Source organism: Nothoprocta perdicaria, unplaced genomic scaffold, assembly GCF_003342845.1.
Source record: "Nothoprocta perdicaria isolate Ctin4 unplaced genomic scaffold, notPer1 scaffold_15, whole genome shotgun sequence".
In the NCBI taxonomy this organism is placed as follows: Eukaryota; Metazoa; Chordata; class Aves; order Tinamiformes; family Tinamidae; genus Nothoprocta; species Nothoprocta perdicaria.
In genome coordinates, this window is record NW_020454649.1 from 5785369 (window position 1) to 5813049 (window position 27681).

The window sequence follows — 27681 nt, forward strand, 5'->3', positions numbered from 1 at the left end:
ATTAATTTTTCCCCTGTTCCAAGAGCATAAGCCCCTTTGTACAACTCCTTGGATTCACTTTTTTTCCCCACAGAGACATCAACATTTTAAAACCTCAACAACGTATGTTCCTCTTTTCCATGTTCCTTATTTCCCTCCCCCATTACTTTCCTTTACTATTTCTCTTACTTTATCACACACAATCTTTCTGATTCAGCTATTCAGTTCCTTCAACAGTTCCCAAAAATCTATAATATACTGGGATGCCTTTAATTATGCTTTAAAATCACTTATTTCAGAGCTGCCCTCCTTTTTGGTTAAATTAGAATTTCTAGTCATGGTTTTCCTTAACTTACATAGCAGTATTTACTTCTAAATGCTTAGTCTATTCATTTAGTATATTCTTCAACAAATCCACAAATAGAAGGGCAAGAAATCTTAAAACCAAATCTTTTACTAGTCATAACAAGATACCAGTGTAGCTTTCAGTGCAACTTCAGTGCAAGGAGAGCAGTATCAGTTTCATCTGGGCCTTGCAAAGATCTCTGTCCTTAACTCAAACTTCATAACAGGAAAATTCTGCTGTTTCCTTCCATATTTTCTATTGTATTACACATTTATGCATCTGAGTAACTTTTCTATTTCACTACCTTTTGCTGTCCAATTGAGCTTGACTTTCAACAGTGCTCATGTTGTTCATGACTTTGGTAGCAGTCCCTTCGGAATTGCAACACTCCCTTTTTGAAAGCGGGCACTCTTCTTCATCCAGAAAACGCCTAAGCTATTTTAAAGCTAGATACGATGAACTTTACTCCAAAAAAGCTGCTGGAGAATCACAGGCAAAATGCCATTCCTCAGAATTTCAAAGAAAGTGGGTCACACCCTCTATTTGCATGTAGGGAGCACCAACACTCGCAGTGGGCAGACCTTGGTTTTGTGTCTCACCAAAAGCCACCCACTCCAAAAACTACTCCCCCTCAAGCCACGAAGCATTTGCAACACTGCAGCCGTGACTCATTCCTGAGAGAATCATCACTTCTTCCCTGTATCATCCACATTTTATTTGGTGTTTCCTTGCATGTGCTAGTAGCCTATTCCAAAGAGTCTGAGAAATGAACAATTCCTAGGTAAACTAACACTTACTGGAAAAACAAAAGCAGCAAGCTGAAAATAAAGTCTTAGGCCTTGGCTCTAAAGCAAGTAGTCCGTGACCTTTTACCTAATCATGAAAGCACAGCAAGAGAGGAGAAATTAATTATTACCAATTATAGATTACAAGATTATGGTTTGCCTACAGACAACATTAATGAATAAAATTATGTATAAATTTAGACTGATCCACAACTACCACACGTCTGTCCTCATAAAAGCAGCGGAGCAATAACCTACCTGCAGGCCTCTTGTCTGAAGTCCTGTCCATGTCCTCTAGGGGTAATACAAACTATGTTTGTTATGTTTCTGGATTATGTTTTTGGAAATATGACACAAATCATCGAAATATTCTTCCACTACTAAGGGAATATTTATTTATTTAGTAAAGTTCAATCACCAAGGTATGTTCGTGCTTAATTTAAAGCCTAAATACTCTTTTATTTTAAGAGTAATTAACGGTTAACATTAGGGAACTCAGGATCTTCTATAGCAAGACATTAATTCTGGGGTTGAAGGCTTTTTCATATTTCACTGATTTAGTGAGTAGCAAAGAAATGACAAAAAACAAATGAAACTCCCTGCCACTGAGAACATGACCTATCTATCATCAGGTGTACTCTCATCCACCAGTGCAATGCCAGCAGGCCATGTTTTACAGCATAGATGAAAAAACACAATTACACTTACACTTAGCCCCCCCCCACCCTTTTGCATGCTAATATAATGGAAATAGGGTCTCAATAAGGTCCCTCATTTGATTAAAGACTTCACACAGCCATAAAGTTGTGAGGAAAACAAACAAACAAAACAAATCATCTAAGAAGGACCAAAATATACTGGTGTTGAAGCCTAAGTCCCCAAAGCAGAAATAGATTTTAAAATACATTTAATAAATTGTGACAATGCAACGATGGCCATACTTTATGAGACCAAGCCCTCACAAGAGGGAGAATTTGTACCATGTGGGCTCTGTCATCAATCCTGAATAATATCATTCCATGACAGTCCATGGAATGACTGGCTTGGGCAGTCCTGTCTTTAGGTTGACATAGCATAATAAAAATCCCAGGGAGCTTTTCTGGTTTGTTGTAGCTACCAAAGAACACAAGATTTTAGAGAAATGTTGCCACTCGCAGTGACCCTGTATTACTCAGCAGAAAGCCCAGTAATGTTATATTAAACCTCTTCAAGTCTTTCTCCTGGAAATACTTGAAACTGCAAATGAATAGTTCTTCTTGAATTTGGTCCTTTATTTTCCTGGTGCACAGATGTTTTGCAACAAGCTGTTGACAATTTTCAAGTTTTTGCTGAAAACAAAGATGTTGAAGTTTGGGAAAAAAAAAGAAGAAAAAGTTGATTAGGACGTTAACTTCCATCTTCAGTCCTAACTTCTTCAGCCAAAACAAACATTTCTTCAAATGATCAACTGAAGTCTCAAATATCTCCACAGCTTCATTTTATGCAGCTATTTTATGTAGTTACATTACAATGTAGCTACATTACTAGGTTAATAACTATATTCCACCGTTATATATACTTGGTCTACCTATGTACTTAACATACAACTAATCCTTTTATTCACATTATAGACACTTGTGGTAATTTTATCATCCCAGGAGTCTCAAAAGATTACTTTTAAATATGAAATGATGCAGACACTGAGGTCTGCCTATGTGACATTACACAAGGTTTTAAAACATTTTATATATTTAAATATTTAATACTTACCATTTAGAAAGCATAGGAAAATATAAGCTAGTAATGACTAGCTCAACATAAAAAAAAAATCCTTTCTCAAATAAAGAAACTGAAGAAAATGTTAGTGGAATATTCTTATGAAATATATGTCTGAATATGGACAGAGACACATGCTAGAAATGAGTCAATAACATAATGCTAAAATTGTGGAAAGCTTCCAAGTTTTGCAAGGCTGGACATTCAAAAACACAGAAAAATTTATACAGAAAAGCCATACAATTTGCAGTTTATGAGTTTGAAGACAAAAGAGGGAATTCATAAAGTTTGAGAGAAGATATTTTTAGCCGGCAAGCACTTTTTATAGGCAAGCCATTTTTGCTTTATCTTGCTCATGAGACCTCTTTCAGATACAAATACATTTGTTAATCATTATTGTGAAGAAAATAAAGCAACAGTAAGATAACGTTCACTCTTAAATCACACACATTAATTCACTTATCAATTTGTTATGATTTGCAAATTCCACTCTCATTAATAAGCTGCTTATTTTGATAAAACAGTTGATTCCATCTAACTTGGCAACTCTTTTTTAGATGAGAACTTTTTGTCATGAGACACTTCAATGCATTTGTGTGCATCTCTGCAGTATGACTGAACACATTATGAAATCCCAAGACACATCATGAAGCATAAAAAATTTTTCAAAATTAAAATGCAGACAAAGAAATGCCAAAATTAGAATATGAACAAATACCTATGAGAAAACTGATTTGTCCACAGCTTGAAAACACAATACTTCAAATTCCAGTCAAAATCCTGAAAACCCATAAACGCTTACACTAATCTTCACAATGAATTTGGAATTTCTCCACGAATAAAATCGGCCAACCAGATGTGAATTCATTTGAGTAAAGTTCTTTCTAAGTCCAGGAAGAAAGCTAAATTTCCTCCTCCAACTCCACTGTAAACACATTAAAACAGATTCAAGTTTTCTATTTTCACTCCGTTAGATTACAAACTGGTAACAGAAATTATTTGCAGATCTAAAACCCAGCACAACACCCACTGTCATTTGGAAAGAGCTTTCAAACTTCTTTCTGGACAGACCTTACTTATTTCAGCTCAAGACCAGCCATGACAATCCCAAATCTAGAAAGATTTCCTGAGCTTGACCACTAAAAAACTAATATTGAGGGAATAGTCTCACAGGGAACCGAGCTCAGAGTAGAGCTCACAAAGCCAGTAAGACTGCCTCCAGACAGCTCTGCAGAAACCACTGGGACAATTTCTGCACTGAATTTGCCACTCCAGATCTCAGAGCAGAAGCACTGATGCCAGAAAAGATTCTGGGCAAACTCACCTCCAGACAGGTATGTGCAGCTCTAGCATGAAGGCCTGAAGTAACGTTCTTACTTTCGGCTGAAACTCAAATAGTCACATGAACAACCATGCATAGGGACCCAGCTGTTTCTTGTCACTGTGCTGCAACAGCACAGGAAAGTACTTCTACCCTGTATTTCCACCTCTTTATAACCTATCATGACCCAAAATATCCAGAGAGCAGCAGGTGTTAAACTTCTAAGAAATGAAATGCAGACAGTGGGAAAACCCAATTTTATTCTCCTTACAACATAAAGTTAACTCAACTACTCTGAGGACAGTTAGTATACTACATTTATAGTAAATAGTATTAAAATCTCCTTTTTAAGAGAGAAAGTGCAAGTAGGATAAAAAGTCTGAAGATGAGAATCTGGCCCTTTTACCACATTTGTTTAATGCAATATAAAGCTGGCATGTCTTTTTTTTTTTTTTCCAGCTCCCTACAATGCCATTTCACTATAAATCACATTTCTATTGAAAGGGAATTCATTTGGACTTCAGTCTTCGCATTTCAAAACCCTGAAATATAAGATGGAAACCAGTAAGCCAAGTCATTCCCAAATTTGCGAAAGCACAATTAGATAACAACACCAGTTTACTCCTGTGCAAGCTGCCAATTATTCATATAGGAACAAAACCCAACAATCTCTCCCCACACAACTGGAAGTGTGTGTTTGGGGGAGAATCTTAGTGATCTGACACCTTCTGCTTTCACTTCCTCTTTCCTAAAATAGGAGCCAGCAAGGATCAGGAACCTGACTCCTGCTGACAGGACGGGATATACATCAGGCAGGCCAGTCAGCAGTCCTCAGGTTCGTGGTGTGAAAGAATAAACTCAAAAGCAATGCCAGGAAAGGAGAAACACGTTACTGCCAATAAGTACTCAGCAAAGCAGCACACCTGTCAGATCGCATTTTATGAAAGTCACGTAGATAGTTTAGAGAAACCAAAGATTTTGTACTTTCAAGCAGTTTCTTACTTCTTTGACAAAAGAGCTGTTGATCAACAAAGCATGGCTGCTGCTGAAAAAAAACTTGGTAGGGCACTATGTGCTTCCTTGTACTGCTCACTTGCATTCAACTCGTTCATCAGGACTTCTAGGTCCTTTTCAGCAGAATAGCTACCAAGCCAGTGAGTCTCCAACCTGTACTGCCACAGGGAATTAATCTGTTCCAGATCATGTGTTTGTTGAATTTCCTGAAGTTCCTCTTGGCCCATTCCTCCAGCCTATGTTCTTCTGAATGGCAGATTTCTCCTCTAGGGTATCAAGTGCAACATCTCAATTTGACTTAACATACAAATCTGATTAAGTTGCATGCTGTCTTCTTCTCCAGTAAAGGAGATGGAGACCCATGGGAAGTCCAGCTGCAACTAGACTCTAGATAGAGTCTCTTTAAGACCAGTAATCTAGTCTCCTGTCTAGCAGAATCCAGCTATTTAGTCCATAAAATCTCAGTTGGATACAAGGTACATTGTATCTTTACTAAATACCACATCAAAAGTCTTACTAAAGTCAACGTCCACTAATCCAGTCATTTCATCACACAAAGCAACTGGAACCAACCATCATTTACCCTTGGTAAATCCTAGTGACTGACCTTGTTCAAAAAAGGAAGCTCCCAAAGCTCCCCAAAGGATTTACTCCATTATTTTCCCCATGGACTGAAGTAAGGCTAACTGGTCTGTTAACACCTCAGATCACCCTCTTTTTACTCTTCCTGTGAATGGATGTAACATGCATCTTTCTCCTGTCCCTGGGGATTTCCTCTGATTGTCACAAGTTTCAGGTTTCAATAAAAAAGTGAGTCCCAAGATCTAATTCACTGAACAGAATTTCTAATCAGTTGTTACTATCTACAGTATTGTGTCTTTTTAGACAGCCAGATTGAAAAGCCCAGTTCCAACAGCTGTTTCCAGCATCGCTGGTTTATTCTGTTTCAGAAGGACGAATAATTGTGTTAAACTAGTTAAAGAAACGAACTGAAAACAAACGGTAAAACTGACCCTTTTACTAAGGAAAGTAAAACTCACAACCATGACAAATGAAGAGGCAATGTAATACAAGAGATGGCATTCCAAACCTTAAGGGTTGTTGGGGTTTAGTTTTATTTTTTTATTTTCTCTCCTCTGATATGATTTTTCTTTTTTACTAGTTGCAAAGTTGGTCAGAGTTTAAAGAAACAAGACTGGGTCTATCACTACCAATGATGAGTTCTTTTAGATAACGTAAGGAACTCTTTAAGTATCCAAGCCAAAAAGCAGTATCTGTGCTTAAAATTATGCCAGTAATTTGACCAGGCTGATAAAACTGTCTCAGTGCAAACCTCAAGCCTATGCTAGGTAAACTATGTGGGTACTCTGCCACAACATAAGAGAAAAGAAGATTTAAGAATTAGACATAAGTGAGGACTGGATCAAAAAGGATCAAAAAGTCGCTGGCTGACAGGAAGAGCAGTTGTGGCACTGAATCACATTTTCCTGATTCTGGTGAGAAGACCAACTGAAATAGACTTTGTAGGGTAACCGAGGCAGAGAAAGATGAAATAACACTCTGAGATGTAATTTTATATCTCAAACTTTGTCTTAATTTTGAACTGAAGGCAGTATACAAGACTATCATTGGAACATTATTTAAAAAAATCCATGCTCTAGACCTCTTCGCCTTTCAGTCTAAAATCCCCAAACCATATATTCACTACTGCATAAAGACATTAATTAGCTATGCAAAGAAAAATATGTAGTCCTTCAGTGAGGACTGCAGAGTTATACAGCCTGGCTGAATATACATATACAAGAACTTAAGATAGTGTCCAAATGTAACCAGTAAGTATTCTTATGACAGAAGAAAATGCACCTCCAGCCTGTGTTTCTGCCAAAGAAAATGAGGTCTGAAAATATGCAACTCAAGACAACTTTAGATTCCTTTAACTAAAAACAGTTGCCAATTCACAAAGACTGATCATTTCTGCATGACTGGAACACGTATAGGCATATATAGATTGAATTCAGCTTTACAAGCAAAAGTCTTTTTATCACCCAAATAAATGCTGTTCTTAGTACATTCTTGGCCAAACATGTAAAATTGATACTGAAATTGAGGAGTCATGAGCAATCCATCTGACTGAACTAACCTGCTTCATGCAGCTTATTAATACTTTTGTACTACTCAGCTAGAAATGTCCAACACTTCAATTTCCAAATATAATCCTCTTTTGGGGTATATGCATCAAATACAGCTAAGAGCTGGAGTTTCAGGGCTAAGAAAGTCTTTCTGACAGTCATAACAAGACCTGGAAAGGTCTTGTGTTTTTTTGTAATATGCAGATCTGTAATAAAGTAGATGTGTAAGTAGATGTGGCAGAAAGAACACTATTTTCTCCTCATGGGTAGTAGAACAGTCTGGGATAGTGAACGAAGAAACTCAAGTTTCACATAAAATGTTAGGGAATGTAAAGATCATCCTAACTGAGGCTTGACAGCCCTTTCAGTTCTGAAGGTAAATGCAGCAAATGTTCAAGTGCGCAAATGTGATAACCAGATTTTCTACAGACTAACAGTAGGGGAGGAGGGGACTTGCTTTAATGGAAAAAAGTTCACCGTCTAATCTGAAGCAATCCATCTATCTCTCATTCTTACGATTAGTGTTTCAGTGCCACTTTAAAAAGAAAAAGGCCTGCAAGTATGTTGCAACAGAATAACATCCTAAGTAAATGCTTCCTTCTACCTATTAGTGATTAGATGTTGGACTTTTTCCAAAAACACAGTTTATGTCCTTTTCAAATTTTCTTCTCTGGAGCCATTTCTATGGTCTATATTTAAACATTTACATAGAAATTCTTTTTTAATCTAATTAAATTCTTGACCCTTAATTCTTGAAATTCTTTCATTTTGCCTTTAATTCCTAACCTCCTTTTCACAATAAACTTCTGGGAACAGTTGTCAGAGCCTAACTGCACAATATAAAGAGCAGAAGCTTTAACAGGGCTGTCTGCATTTCTCAGTTTTCTATTTTTCTCTGTCTTTGTGCTCGATATGAGCACAAAGTAGCCCTTTAGAGCTCTCTAACTGCAATTTTATATACTTTTCCCAAAATTCAAATAGCTTCTTTTCAAAGCAAAATGGTTCAAACCTTCAGTTTTGGTTTTGTTTTGATCCTTCACAGGTCCATTTTATCTACTTCATCATTAATAATGATCTTTCTCAAACTTTCTCCAATTCTGTTGCTCCAGGCAGCAGTGAAAGCTATCATTTATGCTCTACTTCCATAACACTAGTTCTAACACAGCTGTGCATTTGCTTTTATTGTCTCCTGTTGCTATCTGATAGATAGCAGACAGATATCTACATTTGTAAAATTAATTCATAACACAGCAAAGTGAACACATGAAACATGAACAGTTCAATTATCTCCTTCAATGTGCAAACTTTTGCATTTTGCATTTTGTTTTCTTTCACTTCTTGTAGTCATTATAACTGCCCTTAGCATTAAAATTTGCTTGTCCTATTTTGGAGCAACTTGGCAAAGGACTTAGAATCTCCAAGTAAACTGTGTCAGTGACTTTAGCTGTATCCACTGTTTGGTTTATGCGCTCAGAGAGAATATTAAAATACTATTGAGGCGTGGCTTTCTTTTGGAGAACCTAAAGCCTTTTGTTCCTTCCATATTTTTCTATCATCTTTTATGATTGCTTATTTTAATTTCTAGTCTGAAAACAAAAGGAAAAAAAAATCCTACAATTCCAAATCAAGTTCTTTTTCACATTCCCAAATAACTGCACCCTCCCCTTTATTTTATTTCACACAGTTATTAAGACTTAACATATCTGGTAGTTGACAGTCAAGGTGAAGAGAACGTCAGCTCCGGGAAACGGAAGCGCACGTCAGCAGGCTGCATCCTTCTTTCTGCATGCGCCGCTTCCAGGGTTTCCCTAAATAACTTCAGAACTGACACACAAAGAAGTGTGTGTGGGACAAGGCCACGGGTTTGAAAGGATTTGCTGGAATGGTATGTAGGAGAGAGCAATGAATCCCTTTAAGGATGTGTCACACATTCCAGGTCACAAGATAAAGGGACCATAAAGCCTCTCCACCTGCACTACAGAGGGATCCACTTCTGAATGAACGCCAAGAAAAATATTCATTTTCTTCCACAGAATCTGTATCATTTTCATTCCTTAGGTATCTGGTCATTTTCCCCCTCCTTTTTCTTTTTAATCTGCTCTTATTTAATTAGTTGTTCTTTAGTTAGTTTTTCCGATTAGTTCTATCATCCTTCAGTGCAAAAATTTAAAAGATTTGATGGTACTTGTAGTTTTATTAACATAAAAGGAATACATTTGGAGTTCTCTAACGCAATATGCTCATTTCACTTTCCTTACAGATTTCCAATTATCTGTGCAGTTAAGGTCAGATCTAGGTGATACTTACTAAATCCCGAAATGTATTTTTATGTAGTAATGACAACTTCCCTGCAGGATTTCATGTTGTTAATTTTTAGAAATATGTATACACTAAGTCTATAGTGGACACAGCTACAGTGGACATTTTTGTGTCATGAAAACACAGCTATTCCCTTAAAGGAGAGGCATCGGAACTTAATATATCAGCACAAGTACAGCTATGAACTGCAATGTTTTTTAACTCTGATGCATGATCTGTAAAACAAAGGGAAAAAAACTCTCAAGATTCAGAGACAAAAATAATGGGTACTTCCTTCTATTAAATATCCTCAAGTAGCTGAGAAATCTAAAAAATTGAATGATTAGAAAGACCAACCTGTGCCCCAGTGCAATTTAATATTTTAACTCCACTATAAAAACTAGATAATGCATTATATAGACACATAAAATGTTCACAACACTACCTAAACTCTCCTGGGTATAATCCCACTAAGCTCTTATACCAAGATGTACACTGTAGTTTCAGAAATTCTGCATTCTCTTGCTCTAAGAACAGCTTACTAAGTAGTAACATGATGCTTCTGGTCAAAAGCTTTTTCTGGAATATGTTGTAAATGAAAGGAATCTTGGCAGGTCAGCATCTCACTAGAACGTGCAATTCTGCATGTCATTGCCTCTTGCTTATTCACTGAAACAACAGATTTCATTACAAAACAAGTAAAAGAAACAAACACAGCCTCCCGCAGTTCCTGCTTATGAGCAGCATTCACCTTTCCTTTCCTTTATCCTGACACCCACTGCCAAGACCGTGCCTCGCTGCAGGACAGGAAAACAAAAGAATTAAAGAATTGCTACGCTGAGTTCAGTTATCCTTAGTCACCAACTGAAGATACTCCTATTTAGGCATTTTTCTAAAGCAGTGCTTAGAACTTCCCGGAAGTTCGTGCCACATTCCACATTACAGCTGGGACTGCTTTATAACAATGAGACAAGTTTAAAAAGCCAAGCAGTCTCTGTCAGATAAATACCTCCATGCTGTTTGATGCAGCCCCAGTCAGGTTTGCCACGCAAACCTCACATGAAATAAAACTCTGAAATATGACAGATTTTAAATATATGTATATATTTACATGAACTTTACAGTAAACATCTACTTACCTTTAGTCATCTATATCATTTTTTTCCTTCTTCTTCAAAATAAATATACTTGTTTTACTCATGAAAACTATCCTTCAAAGCAATTAAAATGCAAATCGCACAAGAAAACATTTTCATCCTAAAGTTATCTAAATATATTGAAGAGTAACATTTGATTTCTCTCTTCCTTATTTTTAAAGGATGCTCTAAAAAGCCAAAGCCAAATGAAAACATCAGTTTCATGACATTTCAGCTATACTTTCAAAGTAATTCCCACTATAATAGGCATATTATAAACACAACATACAATAACACTCAAGATGAAAAAAGTGAACAGTTAGTATGCTTTATATACAAAACCAATTCCCACTTCCCCAAGATGGATATTTTAATTTTAAAGCCTCCTACAATAGCTATAAAGATATCAATTTTGAAAATTTCTTTGATAAAATGGAAAAATTGCAAATTTGCATGATACAGATAATTGGTAAATTGCTCTTTCACATCTTTCCTGAAGTTAAAAATACACAGAAGTTTAAAAATATACAAATAAAGTCTTATAACTCAAACATACTTCAAAGATCCACCTGTGAGTAAAAAAAAAAGATAAATAAAAATCAAAACCACTAGTTTAAAAAATTGAAAGGGAAAATTAAAAAAACTGTTACTCCACTATGCTTGCAGGAGTTAAAAAATGTGCCTACCAGCCATCAGATCACTGGATTAGCAATTAGACATTTGTACAGAAGAAAAGAGCTTAGAGAATGAATAAGCTCTGTTTCTTTACACACTGACAATGAAATGAATTTCTGATTCGCTTAGGGGCTTCTTTTCCAGAAAATTAAAGGATTACATGCTGAAGCAGGTTAATTCCTTTTTATAGCCATCACAGCATAGGCTGCAATCAGTAGCTAGTACTCTCACTCTATTTTTCAGTACACAACCATGCTCTCATAAAAAATTCTAACCAAGCATGCCACCTAACAAATAATCCAAGTTATTTATCATTCAAAAGCTACATCCAGTTACACTCCTACTGCATCAACTACACACCCTATCTCTAGGTAAGGCCGAGAGTAGATGTGTAGGGAAGAATGTGCAGGTCTCTAGTGACTTGGCATCAGGAGGTTTTGTCTGCTAAAACTGGTGTCTTGGTAACTAGCAATCTCCAGCAGGTATTTTCTATGAACATATGGCATTACTATAAAACAGATGCTATGCATTAATACTACAAACCAATACACTCTCTATTTGGTAACTGAGTGGAGTAGCAAAGATAACTGTACAATAATAAGCAAATATCTTGCCAATGCTATAGGCATTGATATGGCAATGGTATAAGCAGCTATAGGTTTTCTCCAAGGAACAACTAAAATTCAAAGATTAATACACTATCATTAAATACATTTCTAAATATTTATACAGAAGGGACATTATGTCCAGGCAAAGAAAGTTTTGTAAAATTAAATGTTTAGAACTTTGCTAAGAAATATATCATGATTTATATTATTACCTGTCATTCCTCTAAAAATCCATAATTGAAAGATATAAGAAAATACAATTTGAAATGTTTTCAAAATAGAACTACAAAAAGTAAAATGTTATGTCTAAGTCCCTTAAGTTCCCAGGAAAAAAGCATGTCAACTCCCTGCCAAATTAGCAACTGATTTTCCAATTACTGTTCTTCTAGTCTTCACATTAAGGACTAATACTGGAAATAGGTTACAAATTTAGAGAAAATGTTTACCAAAAAAAAAAAACACATGATGAACTACCAATAAATTAGGAATTGAGATATTTGAATGCAAATACATTCACCGCATAAACATAAACCACTTCAACTCAAATCATGTCTAATTTTTGCTGCAAAGTCAATTATTAAATTAACTTTTCTCTAGCCCTAAAGATTTCTCCCAGGACAAATGGAAACATAAAACTAGACGGTACCTTGCAAGAATGGCAAGAATTTGGAATGGTACATGCTTTTTTTTTTTTACTCCGCATGGTCTCCCCAGTCAAGATTCTCTTCTCTCTTTATAGCAATGCTTTATTAAAGCCACCTGGCACAAGGTGAGGTGCAGTTTTAATCTGGTGGAAAGTACCTCAGGAGGTTTCTAGTCCAAATCCCCGCTCAGAGAAAGATCACCACTGAATTCAGACAAGTTTGCTCAGTTCTTTATCAACTTCATCTTAAAAAGCTCTAAGGATGGAGACTGAACAGCCTCTGTGCAACCTGCTAAAGCCTGACTCTACATAAGATAAAAATGCTTTTCCTTACATTTAGCTGGGTTCCTTTTTTTAAGTGTACAACGCTGTCACTTGTCCTCCCACCATTCACCTCTGAGAAGAGCCAGACTCCATCTCAAGAGCCTCCCTGCAGACACAGCAAGAGCTGCTGCTAGGTTCCCCCCTTCCCAAAGAGATCCCTTCTCCAGTCTGACCAAGTCTGGCTCTCTCAGTCTATCCTCATTGGGCAAGTGCTCTGGCTCCCGACCACCTTGGCTGCCCTCCACTAAATTCACTCCTGTCCAAAAAGTTTTCCTTGCATGAGGGCATTCCAGATAGGGCCTAACAAGGGCTGAGGTAAAGGAAATAATCACCTCTCTCAGTCTCCTGGCTATGCTCCTGGTAATACAGCCCAGGATCCACCTGCTGGTCTTTGCTGCCAGGGCACACTGGGGCTCAGGTTCAGCTTGCTGCCTAGATCAACTCTCCAGGCCTCTATTTGGAGAGCTGCTACTCCCCAGTAAGGCTGGTACCTATGCAAGGCATACAGCAGGTACTGGCAACAGTCACTTCCGAGATGCAAGCGTGGTTTACCAGCCCCTTCATTTTCCAGATCTCGGTCACCTTCTTTACAACTGCTTCAAAGCAGAAAAGTAAGGTCAGGAGATGGAAAGAACTCATTTGGACCACACTGGAATCTCTAACCTGAAGTATAATAATAAAGGTGTTTAAATATTACCAATCCTCTCACACAGCCGTAGAAGAAATCTTAGTTCTTAAAAACCATACACTGCATAAAGAACACACTCAAGTAAAACTAGAAAATAAATTTAGTAAATATTTGAATGCAATATTAAAAATAAACAAAGACAATCTGTTCTTTAGTGGACTGGAGGGAAACAGAAAAGAAAATGAACTAAACACTGCTTTTCTTTGCAGCTACAGCATCTATTATCTGCTAGTATCATTCCAATACTTACTAGAAGCCAGATTCTTGTGGTTTCTTCATGTAACTGATGCTAACAAACTCCTACTGGTTGCTAAAACAGAGGTGATCTTAGATATCAATGTACTTAAGTGAAAACATGACTTGGAGCAATAGAGGTCAGAGCTGCTAAATGAGATAGTGAGAATACCCTTAAATATCTGATTAACTCTATACATTTCTTTAATGCCAGTCCCATTTATGCATAATTCTAATAGCTCATGTGAAGTTACTGTTACAAGAAACACTAAACTCTTTTTTGTTTTTCTACTACAGAAAGATAAATTAGTATTCTTGGTGAAGGAAAATCTTACAACAGCTTTAGATGGGAACACTGACAACTATGAGCAAAAAGAAGGCAAAAAAAAAAAAAAAGACAAGAGGGAGAGAGAGAGGGAACAAGCAACTCTATGACCCAGACTAGGGAAAAAAATGTAAGAAAAAAATATTCTGTCTGGTCCTCTGCAGTGAATCTATATGGAAGTATTCACAAAGACTTGCAGAAATGTATGTTTATAACACAGTTTCCCTTAGGTTATAAGTTCAAACAACGAGCAAAAAATTTCTTTGCCTCAAAAAAAACCGCACATTCATCCACAATAATTCTTATTCTGTTGTTTAAACAATCTTCTTTACTCTCATGCAAAATACTATACTAATCTTACTCTTGTGTTTAAGATTTTTTTTCATTATATATTGAATCCACTGATTTAAAGTCAGTTGAAAATCAGAACTAGTCTACTTCAAAGCTCTCACTAGTACACCCCAATGAGGATCTAAAAACATACGATTTTAGCCATTCCTTGTTCTAGTACCTGCATAAGATATGCGTCTAGAAACCTGCACTCTCCTCAAAGATGAAGGCAGCCCTGAACTGCTCTATTTTCTTCCAACTATGCAAGCATGAAGGGCTTGCTCATAAAAAGGAAAATTCAGCAATGTCAACTGCAGGAAGATATAAACACATATTCTTTTGGTTGAACTGTCTGCAGGGTTTTCCTACTCCCCTGTTTGGATGTCACACAGAACCTCAGGGACCACTTTCAGTATCATGACTCTACAGCGTAATTCACACCTACAAAAGCAAAATATACTGATTTATTTTTTTAAGTGTAGACAGAAAAAAAATCCTATTGGCTGAAATTTGTCTATTAGAAGTTCCCAATCAAGGACGAGTTGACTGCATCCCATGAATCAATACTTAATGTAGGGCTTGGTAGTACATATTAAGTTATGAAATAACTTGAAATATATATTATCCTGGACTATTCTTTTTAGCAAAGGTTCCTTAGTAAGAAGATTACTATGAGTAGAAACTCTATGGTTACCAGAGATTTTTTTAATTCCAGAAATATTTGAGGAATAAATTTGCCACTGAAACAGAAAACTGTATTCAATCAAGATACAAGCTGTTGCATGCAAGCTAATATGGTAGTTTACTTAAAGGTATGACAGTATGGTTGGCCTGCATTTCAAAGAGGTGATGAAAGAGCTACTAGAGGAAGAGGTTGCAACCTCTTCAAATAGCACAGCTGTATCCAAAGGAAATGTGTGAATAAGTCCCAAGAAAAGCATTTGAGTTCTACAGTACAATGTACTATATTAGCAATTTGCCATGGAAGTGTCTTTGATATTTTTTCATCAAATATATCTTTACTAAAATACTTGAGGTGTGTATCACAGCAACAGAGGTATGTACTTCGCATCAGAAGTACAAGTCAGTATGTGTTTAGCATCAGAATTTAATCACTACAGGAACTTTCATGGGAGGTATACTACTTTTCATGTAAACCTCAGGAAAAGGTAAGGTACATATTGTATATGTACAATATGCAGAAAGTAACTTCAAACAGTAATAAGTAAGGATGAATTCTGAATTTCAAAACATACTGCACTACATATTGAACTGGAGCGACAAGCATCATTCTAATTCCAAATTCTAAAGCTGTGTTCTGCACGAACACAGCTCAGCCACATTTTCATGTGGGCATCCTCTTAGCCAATCATCTGGAAATTTCAGAAAGCCAAAGTCTCTGCTTGGTAAAACTCAAAAACATTCTTCTCAACTTTTAAACATTTTAAATTAGCTGCTTGAGGACCAAGTATCAACTTAAAAGTTAAAGAAAAAAAGCTGTCTGTAAGTGTGCAAGACATAGAAGATCAGCATCCAAATCGCCCTTTTGGCTTCCTTCCCTCCTCCTCCTTTCCCACTGCAAGCTAGAACAAGGCGGCTAACTCCATTCCCACTGGCTGGCTGCACCCAGGCCCTGTTCCCGTGCACAGGGTGCAGCTGCTCTGCCACAGGGAATGCCACATGCAAGTCAGACCACACTGCACAAGCAAAGCAGTCCTCCTTACATAGCTCCTTGTAGAAAGTGCGCAAGTACTGAATTAGTAACTCTTGCAAAAAAACAATTATATTGGAGAAGAGCTTCTCCACAGAAACATCATAAATCAGTCCATTCTTCAAAAAGGTAAATGATGTACCCAGTGCATTTTGCTTTTCAAAAAAATCTTTCAATAAGATTATTCACAAGAATAGATTAGATTGTTATGTTATAGGATGACAGTTCTCTTCTGATTTAAAGGAGGAATAAATAGTTTTCCCCAAAAGCAAATGAGAAAAAATATGCACAGAGATCTCTGCCAATATCGGTATTGTGAATGGATGATGAGGTTAGCTAGCTTATTCTATTTCTCCAGATGAGTTATGAAAATATCAAAAAGTTGAACAGTGTATTGTCAGCTATGTGGAAGGTGGAATATTGAGGATAGTCAGAGCTAAAGATCATTATGATGGGACCAAATGATCTCACAATGCCAAACAAACCAGCAATGAAGCTTAATACAGAATTCATAATAGGAAGTTAAATTTGAGAAAAAATAACCCCAAAGATGCATATGTAATAGGAAAAATCAGATTGTCTATTATTACACAGCAAAGAGGTCCTGAAATCTGAACAGATACCTTGAAGTGTCACTTTAATGTGCACTTACAGCAAAAAGATTTTTGCACTCAGAATTAGTAAAGAAGAAACTAGAAAGTACACGTTTGAACTAAATCATGGTGGGGAGAAAGGAGAGGCAATAGCAGTATCCAGAGGCTTGGAAAGCCTTCAGCAGAAGAAAAGATTACACTAGATAGGATTCTCCATCTTTAAAAAGAGATGATCAAGGACAGGAATAGAACAGGCAACTCCATAACAATGAACAGGCTGAGTAGAGTATTTATTATTTCTTATGAGAAATAATGAGTACTGTATAAAATGATCATGTCATAAGTATCAAACAAAAGGAAAAGGTTTTTAACAAAACATAATGAAGTTGTAAGAACATATTTCAAAGGAATGTTATGACAGACAAAAGAATAATGGATAAAAAAAGAGGTGGGAGAGCAGGAGAGCTAGTATACTTCACGGCTGATGCATATCCTGTCACTGTGGAAGCCTCTTAACTAGGGTTTGCTCCAAACTGGAATCATAAATCAGAGTATATAAATTGCGTGTCATTTCATAACATCCTAAGCAGCTTACCAAAACACCTAGCACTTATCTGCATCAGATTCTGGACCTTGGATGTCAGTATCTCCATTCTTATTTAATATAATTATCACAGGATACTCAAGAACCCAAGGCACTGTCTTCCGCATCTTCCGATAACCCTTGTGTGGCCTTTGTCAAGTAGCTCAACTTCTCTACACTCTATTTATAGTGGAATTAATATACTTAAACTTATTTAAAACGTAACCACCCAAAATGCATACAGTTCTTATATTAGTAATGTATATAATTTAGGGAACATGGATCCAAAATGCATACAGTTCTTATATTAGTAATGTATATAATCCAAAATGCATACAGTTCTTATATTAGTAACGTATATAATTTAGGGAACATGGATCCTACATACTAATAAAAATACAACTTATCAGAAACTATACAGGAAGGGTTTTTTTGCCACTAAACTTAAATTCCAAGTCATATCAAAGCTTTCTCAGCATCTTCTTTTGCCTTCTCTCTCTCTCTCTCTCTCTCTCTCTCTCTCTCTCTCTCTCTCTCTCTCTCTCTCTCACACATAACTCTATAAAAATGAAGTATTTCTTGTAAATTTGATTCATGCATTTCTAGACTGAGGTTTCTTAGTCTTTTTTTTTCCTCTCATCAGGATCAGTGTGAGCATAAAATTTATAAACATCCCACACACATACAAAAAAACAAACAAAAAAAAAGTTAAAAAAAAAAGGTGGGGTAATTGGCACTAAGGCACTAATGCAAATGCTAGCTAATTCTGTGTTACGAACATTCCATTCATACTTCATTCAGTGTAAGGATCATGAAACTAAAATGCAAAAATTGTTGGGTTTTTTTTCTGACATACATCGATAACTGAAAGGAATAAACTTAATGACACTTGAATATAGTCTCCTGAATACACTTCAGAAACCACCATTAAATTCAAAGCCAAATCTAATTACAGGTTTTATTACAGTACTGCTTTTGCAACCCCCCCAAGCAAGATACTATCCATAATAGGTAAAATAAAGTACATAAATTTGCTTTGCTACCCATCTCAGAATAAATTATTACTTTAAAAGGAAAACTTAGAAGCACTATCATATTTAGGCAGTAAGACATAATAGGGTGTGCATATGGTGTAATAATGACACACCTTAATAGTTAATAATCCACAAAGTATGTCATTATTATCCCATACCACACACCCTAAAGTGCCTCAGTATAGATCACATCTATAGTGTGCTTTAAAAAACTGAGTACACTTGAAATAAGTGCCTATTTAGTGGCAGTTAATCTCAAAATGTTTCATCAACCAACCATAAAACATGCCACAAAATATTCATGCTTGAGTAATCATTTTTAACAAATTCCTGAGATGATGACTGAATTAAAAATACAAATTGTAAGGAATACCTGTGTGAAAGAACTCCAAAAGGACTAACCCTACAAAAACAGGTAGAAAAGGAAGGGGAGAAAGCAAAAATAATCCCTTTTATTGGTGATTTTTAAGTGTTAGTCCGCTTGTAATCTTAACAGTGAGTTTTGAAAGATGAGGTGTATTAAAAACCTTTGATTAAAATGCATGTAGACTCCTTAGTTTTTTAGTTAAACTGCTATTGCCTTTCTACATAACCACCACCACCGCTGCCTGTAAAAAAAAAAAGCCTATTAGTACAGACCAACTGAACTTTAGGAGTTAAGTAGCTTTAGCTGAATTCTTCCATAACAACACTATATACCACTTGCAGCCTAAAGACAAAGTCAGTACAAAAATTAGATATTCTATTATGCCTTCCTTAATCGTATTGTTGCTTACCTGGGAGGTTAACACAAACATCTGGGGAAATCTCTTATTAAACAATCAACTGTAAACTGTTAACCTTTGCCAGACAAATGCAAACAATACTACCAATATGCCTTCTTTTTAAATTCAACAATTTCAATTCATATGTAAATATCAACTAAATATGATTCCACATCATTTATTACCACGTACCTTTTCAGGCATATTAAAATCAACTCAACTCTTTTTTCATCAATGGAAACATACAGAAATAGAAAGCTAACAGTGTCTCTTAGGGCTGATCAAACTTGACAAAAATTTACACAAATCCATTAAACAAGAACAAAGTAAACTGTAGGTATTTATTATATTTCAGAATAGTTTTCCAACTGCACAGTTGTAACACTGGTAATCTTTTAGATGCAACAGACAATTAGATATGAAAAAAAGTCCTTTTAAGTCACACTATCTTAAGGGAATAAAAGGCAAATCCGGGATTTCAAAATTGAAGAATTTTGAAGAGGCATGCTCATAACAATGATTCAGCCATAACCATGAATAGCAACAAGTGATTTTTTCCAAGCAATTTCTGTTACTCAATGCAAATGTGACAACTCATAGGGGACATTTGAAAGATTCTCGCATTAAAATTGTTACTGCTAAAGCACATTGGCTGTACATGGGAAGCACCTAAAAATGGGGGAACGTGCGCTCTCCACCCTCTTTTGGAGTGATCTTGCCAATTCTACTATTATCTGAGAGAAAGAGATTGTATTCAATATACAGGACGTGAAACAGATATGAAAGTTGTCTAACAACAAATCTTTAAAATTGCAAATGCCAACAAGTCTCCGTAAGTACATCACCGAGCCAGAACGCAGGAAAGTCATTGTGAAATAAGCTTTTCTGGTATGCAGTTATAGCGAATAATCATGAGGTGATGTCGAGAACTAGACAAATCCGGTATTTGAAGAATGTTAAAAACACTGAGGTCACAACTACACATTGTAACTCCAGTATCAAATCTTATCCCACTATTTTAACATTAAACCTAATTTGTTGTTTATTCTGAGCTTGTAAGCCATTATATTTTAATGAACATCTTTCTCTTTTCCACATGCTCTAATACCTGCTTTTAAAATAGACTTTTGCTATATTTTCATTCTCTAGAAACACAGAACGTAGGTGACATTTCAAAGGGCATTCCAATAGTCAACTCAAAAAGAGATTCAAGTGTCCATGTTCTTATTTACTTTGCTTCATTTCAAAGTTCAAATTTAATGAGTTGCAGCCTGAAACAAAGCTTCAAACCTTAAAAGATCATTATACAAAACATCAGTCTCAAGCACTTTATGCCAAGTCTGTGAAACCTGGAGCTTTGGAAACCAATACTAACCAGAATGTCAGTTCAAATGCTTAATACTTTATTATATTGTTGATATAAAGTAAGTCTTAGTGTATCTCTGGTGCTCCTTACAATAAAAGCACCTGTTTAAATGATCTCTTGATGGCAAGTCCTTGAAGTACATACCCATGCTGCATCTAAGCATATGTGAGATGTTTCTTAGTAGCACTGAACAAACCTATATGACTTCATGAATCAAACTGCCACATTCTTTTATCTTAGAAAGTTGCCACGACCAAAGTTTTTGTTCTGTATTGGTTAAACTGGAAACAGCAAAGAGTCTCCACAGATGCTTTGTCTGGGTTATTTAGCAGTTGTTTAGCAGTTGGATAACAGCTAAAACAATGAGTTACAGCACACAGAATATGTAAGGTTGTCTGTGAAATGTCTTCTTAATATGCATTATCACTCGTCTGTATTAAGGTGCCTTTTTTTTTTTTTTTTTAATGAACACAACTAGTACACAGGTTTATAACCACCACTAAGAATGGTGGTAATGGGTTTATGGTTGGACTTGATTATCTTGAAGGTCATTTCCAATCATAATGATTTTATGATTCTAATAGCCACATCTCTTGTGCAAAGACAACCACAAGAAGTTTCAGGTTTAAATATTTAACTTTTAAAATTTAACTCAGGTACTAAGTCAGCAGAATAAACCTACATCGAATGATCAAATGTAACAATTTATATTAAAAAACATATTACAAGTTATTTAAATTGATGTTTGGGGTAAGGTGGGAGCAAAATACAATTTACAACTAATCAAAAGCAACAAAAGTAGCAGCTTCAACAAAGCACAAATCCTCTACAAACTTGTTAAGAAAAACAAAAAGCTTCCTTTATTTCCATTACTCTGCTTTCTTGAACTATCAGAAAACATTCCAAACTAATTTATATTCATAGGAATCAGCTCCACAGATAAATTATTTCTGGATTCTCAGAACACATACAATGACCCAGTTCAAATTTCACAATCTTGTATTCAGTCTAATAGACTGCACTTGATTAGATGCATATTATCTGTCTTTTTGCTCCTTCACACAGCCCTAGAAAGGACTGCTTTGTGACAACTGGGTATACAGAGTTATAAATTCAATAGACAACAGTCTTGCTTTCTGTCTCTCTCCAAAACCACAAATTCTCAACTCTCTGCACACATACAAAAATAAAGAAATAAAATCCAAGGAGGCCAGAAAGTTCAGTGAATATTTAAAAAATTGTTCAAAATTGCCTACATTATAGCATTTCAAGAAAAAATAAATCCTTACAGAAGGTTGAGAAGTAATAATCTGCAATAGAGCTGCAACAAAGTATAGAAATTTAAACAAGTTGTTAAATAGCTTTAAGTAATGTCAGTTACTCAAAAATCCAATGACCCAAATGCTTTCTTAGTTTTCAGAATGAGTTGTGAGCTCACTTCAGTGATACCTGAGAAACTTTTGTCAGTAAACTTGTAACACTCAGATTCTGAGAAGCTAAAATTAAAGTTCCATTTTACCTTTTCAGTGGCCCAGTAAAGGTTCTAGCAAGCCAAAGAGCATCATGTTACTCTTGAAGTAATGAAGGCAATACATTTGATATGTAATATTAACAACTTGCCTGGTTTATTCTCAATTTTATCAAAACAGTCATTATAATAACCAGAAAAAAAACTAAATCAGGAGCCTTTTAGTCTACAAAATTAATAATAGCAATCAGATATGCCTCACAGGAATTTTCAGGCTGCCCACTAGTCAAGCTTCCTGCATTCACTTTTATATATAAAGGTCAAAGTTACAAACCAATGAGGCAAAGGCAGAGAACATAAGATGGAATCAATGAAATGCATATGAGTCAAAGTACTAAGATGATGCCCTGACCAAGGCCCATTGACATCATCTTTCCTCTTAGTGGAGAGTCATGGCTTTGTTCACTTACTAGTGACAAACAGAAGATATACAACCTATTTCTTCAACAAAACAATTCAAATACTTATATTTCATAAAATATATTTCTGTTGAATTTTAGACAATGTATTGGTGCCATATCTTATGTTTATGTCAAACATAATATACCTAACACACTACACAGATAAAAACTGAAACGGTTTAAGTGCAGAATATAAATAAACAGAACACAATATTTAACGTTCATATTGTAATTAAATGTTACAACCAAATTCTTTACATATCTGTGTCAAATTAATGAAACTACAAATGCAGTCAAGGCTACACGTGACAAGCTGAAATAACATCACCAATTTTCCTAAATAAGCTGTTCTGAAACGAGTCCTTTCACTCAGTTAAGTGCAAGTCTCAAAACAAGGCTCAAAGGGAAAGTAGCATTATTTAGCTGCACAGTTCTATTCTCTGTATTATCTTCATTCTGGTTTCAAAATGCAGCCATATGGAATCAAGCATATCTAGTTAGATGAAGTGATGCCCAGAAGGCATGGAAAGAAGAGGGCACAAATGTACCTCAGAGTTAATGATATTAATATAGCCATTAAAACTACAATCAGAAAGTGATACAGTATATATTATTTTTATTTCTACTAATTAATACTAATTCATGTTACTCACCTAAAAATATGAAAATAGTATCTGTCCAAAATCTGATTATACTTTACTATATAATCCTGTAGTATCTCTAATGCTTCAATTTTAATTAATCAAAAAATGTTGTGACCGTGTTTGGAAAACAAATCAAAATTGGGTAGTTTTACTAGCCAGAATGAAGAAATACCCTTATTTCAACCTTTAGATAGCCAGACTTAACTTCAGTTTTACTTTAAATTCTCAGAGGTTTTGCCTAATGAGTTTGAAACTAATTTGAAAAACAAAAAAAAATGAAGCAGCAAAAACAGTAGTCATCAAGCACATGCTGGCTAGGCATGTATTAAGTAGAAAAGTACCAGTAACATCAAACAGCAATTGCTATATATAGCAGTATGATGTTGTAAGAGTAGTAGTAGTACTACTTGTGAGAAAGCAGGAGCTTCCATTGTTTCTGCACAGCACTACATTGCCAAATGCACCATTATGCAACTATGCCACAAACATTATAACCGTCAATCACGTGCACCAGAAATAATGCTTAACTAGTAACTAATGTATGATGTCCCTCGAAACATTAGCTCTATGTTTGACTGATATGAAGAAATGAAAACCACAGGCTATTGAAGAAAACAAGCATTCGCATGCACCAACATACAGCAAACTGCAGAGTGAACCCTGTAGATGACAGCGCAAACTGGCAAGTGCTCATCACCAGCATGACTTCTCTTTCAGTGAGGACAACATCTGGCTGATGGCACTTCTGACTCCGCAAGTGAGCAAGATGAACACTCATTGGAAGGTAACACAGCAAAGAAAGCTTTCTGTTTGCTGTAACTGTATAATAAATGAAGAGTCAGTGTCTCTGCCCTCTGCGGCTCATTTTTGCTCTGCTGTACAAAGATTTTTATTGCAACACTTCCTAGAGGCCATCTTCTTCTCCAACTCATCCTGTCCCCGAAGTCCTCATGTTCGAGGCAGGAAGAGTTTCACCAATTTCTCAGAAACCCAGGTTGCTGAGTATGACCAAAGTATTTTGTTTCCCCATAGGATTTCATGGCCCCTCCATCTAACATCTGGATTCCTCTATTCATCTGGATGAATTAGAAATACTTATCCCTTATACCTCACAATATGAGACCAAGGAAGGAAAAGAATTAGCTATTCAGTGAATTATCAGAAGGGTGATTTCAAATAATTCACTCTATACTAGCCTTGTTTAGTATACTGTTTTCATAAGCACCGGTGTACCATCTGTCAAGGACAATACTAGAGAAAGATTGACCATTTCAATCAAGCCAGTTCATCATGGTGTTATTTAAAATTGTTATTAGTATACAACATATAAATGGACATTTGTTTTATTTGAACATGACAATGAAAAGTCAACACAGATCTGACTGATGCTTCTAAGAATGTAGTCAACTTTAAAACTTAATGATGCCAACGAACATTTATTTCAAATACACTGTTTCCAACTTTGAAATAGTCACCTTCTATATTCTAGCAAAATCTAGACAACAGATTAGGAATGGAAAAAAAAATTCTTATAATTGGACAAAATTACTTAAAGCTATTAACAACTCTTCCATTCATGTAATTTCTATGCATGCCATGGAAATGTCAGGTTAGGTAATATAGACTACTCACACAGGCCATTTCACCTTCCAACTGCACAAAAAAAAAAAAAAAAAAAAAAAAAATTACATGATGTAACACAAACTTACCAACTCTATTCCTTGGGGAAATGGAGTGTCTTCCCAGTCTTTCTGAGGAAATCTTTGTATTATTTTACCCAAACCTTCCGCTGGGCCTGGTGAAAGATAAATTTAATTACTGAAAGGTAAAAAACGCTTACAGGACACAATATGAGAATTTTAAAATGTCACAAGTTTCAGGTACACACACACATGCGCGCGCGCACACACACACACACACACACCTAATACTAGGAAATCTTTTATCACAAGAAGTAAAATAGGCCCTTTAAAGAAAATCTTAATAACCCCATTAGTAACACAGATTAAGCATACTAAATGAAACTGTAAGGTGTTTTGCCTTATGGCAAACTAAGGCGTTTTGCCTATGGCTGCCAAGCATCTTTTCAACGTGGTACATGATTTTTGCTAATTCTAGACTTTCTCTCTACAAATGGAAGCAAATCAAAAACAAATAAAACGGATATCCTTAGAGTTAAAAAAAAGAAATACATCAAACTTTTCTCAAAAGCAGTCTGCTAAAAGAAACAGTTTGTAAACAAGGTTCATAATACAAGGTTTATTTAGGACATTCCAGTTTCTTGCTAAGATCCCCAGACAGTTTCCTTGAACAAAGCAAAAGCGATTTTATACTCTGAAAAGTACATAGGAAATTAACAAATCTTCTCTAACTTTTCTAATCCAAATATCTTTTAAATACAGTGCTAACAAAAGCCCTTCAGAAATGAATATAATTTGATTTCTGCGACTGCCATAAACATTAAACTGTAGTGCCTTATCTTCTTGAATGGTGTAGGAATATATATCTTAATTTGTTTTCATCTAGGAACAGATGAAGTCATGGTGCAAGTTTAGGAAATAATCTTAACTTTTTACTTAATTTTAATTTGAAATGCAGAAGACACATTTACTGTAGGAAAAGTTAAGATTTGTGCAAGAGAAGAAACTAATCTCTTCATTTATCTTACAAATATACCAAATAGGGTTAAATATATATTTTTTCTGAAAGAAATTGTGTTTTTAAAATGGCCAAATATTTCATACATACGCTGAAGACTTATCTAACATTCTACATATGTTTTTTAATCCAAGGAAAGAAGATTTCTATGATAAAATTATAGACCTATCAGTTCTCTTGGATATTTTAAATGGCATTTCATAGGTAAGTAAGCATAAAAAAAAGACTCCCATGATTGCAATTATCTGAACACATTCCTAGGTAGCTAAGAGAGGGTCAAATTCCTGTGCCTTTCCTCTCCCTGCACTGAAGAGAAAGTAGATCTCAGCTCCATTTTTTCAATGGTGACTTCCAGCTAGGTAATCAGCACTGCATTCAAATTGGCCAAGGAGCACTTGGTCAAGGAGCCAAAGTCAAATTGGCCAAGGAGCTCTAGACTACCTCAGTAGTATTTGCATTCCCTTGCTTAGTAAGTCTATCACAGAAGAAAAAGGGAGAAGAGGAAGCAAACTGCAATCACTGCAAACAGATAAAAGTATATGGTTGCAAAGAAAATACTAAATATTAAGTATTTTTACATATTCTAAAACAAATTATATCCAGTATTGATGAAAGCAGGGTTTACTGAACTACATATAAGCATTCCTGAATAGTAAATATGTAATTTACAACCATTTAAACAGTTTTGATAATCTATGTTGACCCTTCATAGTCAACAGCATCATCCTTTTGCTGAAGTCATACCATGAAACTTTGAAATTAAAAGCTAAAATTCTCATAGTTATCCTTAGCTTTGAGAAACTGCCTAAGTTCTCTGTTAACAGAGAGATTCTCTATATATGTTGCTTTCTCTGCAAACACTCAAGCAGCACTAATGTATAGATTATATTAGTGGACATACTATATACACAATGCTCAGCTTGATGAAGTCTCCTGCATAAAGCAACTCATAAATCAATTTTATGGTGCAAAAAAGAATGGTCTCCTTAAGCTTCCCGCTGATTTGCTTCTGTCTTTTAAAAAATTGTAATAAAGTTAGCAAGTTGTATAAGCAAGATAGTAAGATGATTTTACATATTTTTACAGTTGGCATTCTATATACTTTTCTTGGAAAGAATTCATCAAAAAGCATTCTTGGTATAATGGTTATATAAACTATGAAGAGAAAATGTGAATCAGCAATCTTACCCCCAAAAGAACACATACCAGTTTTGATTACAAATCTGTTACTGCAAACAAGCAGGACAGCATGCTGAGGAACCGCAATCAGACTGAGTTAGCTAGATGGTACAATTCGTAATAGAGCTATTTAAAAGGTGAAGGAGACGTAGTATTTGGTGAGAATCTGCAGAAGTGCTGGGAAAGCAAAAAGTTAGGATGTGCAAAAAGTTAGGATGTGCTTAAACCAAGAAACAAAACAGACATGAAAAGAGCTTTTTTGTAAAGAAGGATTAGCTGTACTTTCAACTAGATATAACAGGGATGGAAATGCATTTAGTGGCTACCATGTAGTAAGTAATCCCCTCTCCTCTTAACCTTTATATCGGGTACCTACCCACAGAGAAGTCCTTCTTCTCCCATTTTACACAGTCACTGACTTGACAACCTCCATTACTTTCTCCTTTAGTTTGACAGGGCCGTTCCTTCACTGTCGATCAGGACTTTTTTTTGTAGAAGTCTCAAATTTCTGTATAATCTTCCTACATTATTCGTTAAGTCATATTTTTGTCAAATCCCTTCTTTCCCTGGGATGGTGGTAAGTGGAGCAAGGAATAGACAGTAAAAATGCTACTAAAAGCACAATGAGCA

The 27681-nt window shown here is 35.6% G+C and overlaps 1 protein-coding gene across 1 annotated transcript in view; it reads right to left on the reverse strand.

Moving 5' to 3' along the window:
• The window catches only part of SBF2 (SET binding factor 2), a 192054-nt gene that overhangs the window by 127530 nt on the left and 36843 nt on the right, over positions 1 to 27681 (reverse strand). The window contains exon 2 of the mRNA XM_026034657.1: positions 24924 to 25009. Within this exon, the coding sequence (XP_025890442.1) occupies positions 24924 to 25009 (86 nt within the window). The remainder of the gene's footprint in view (positions 1 to 24923; positions 25010 to 27681) is intronic.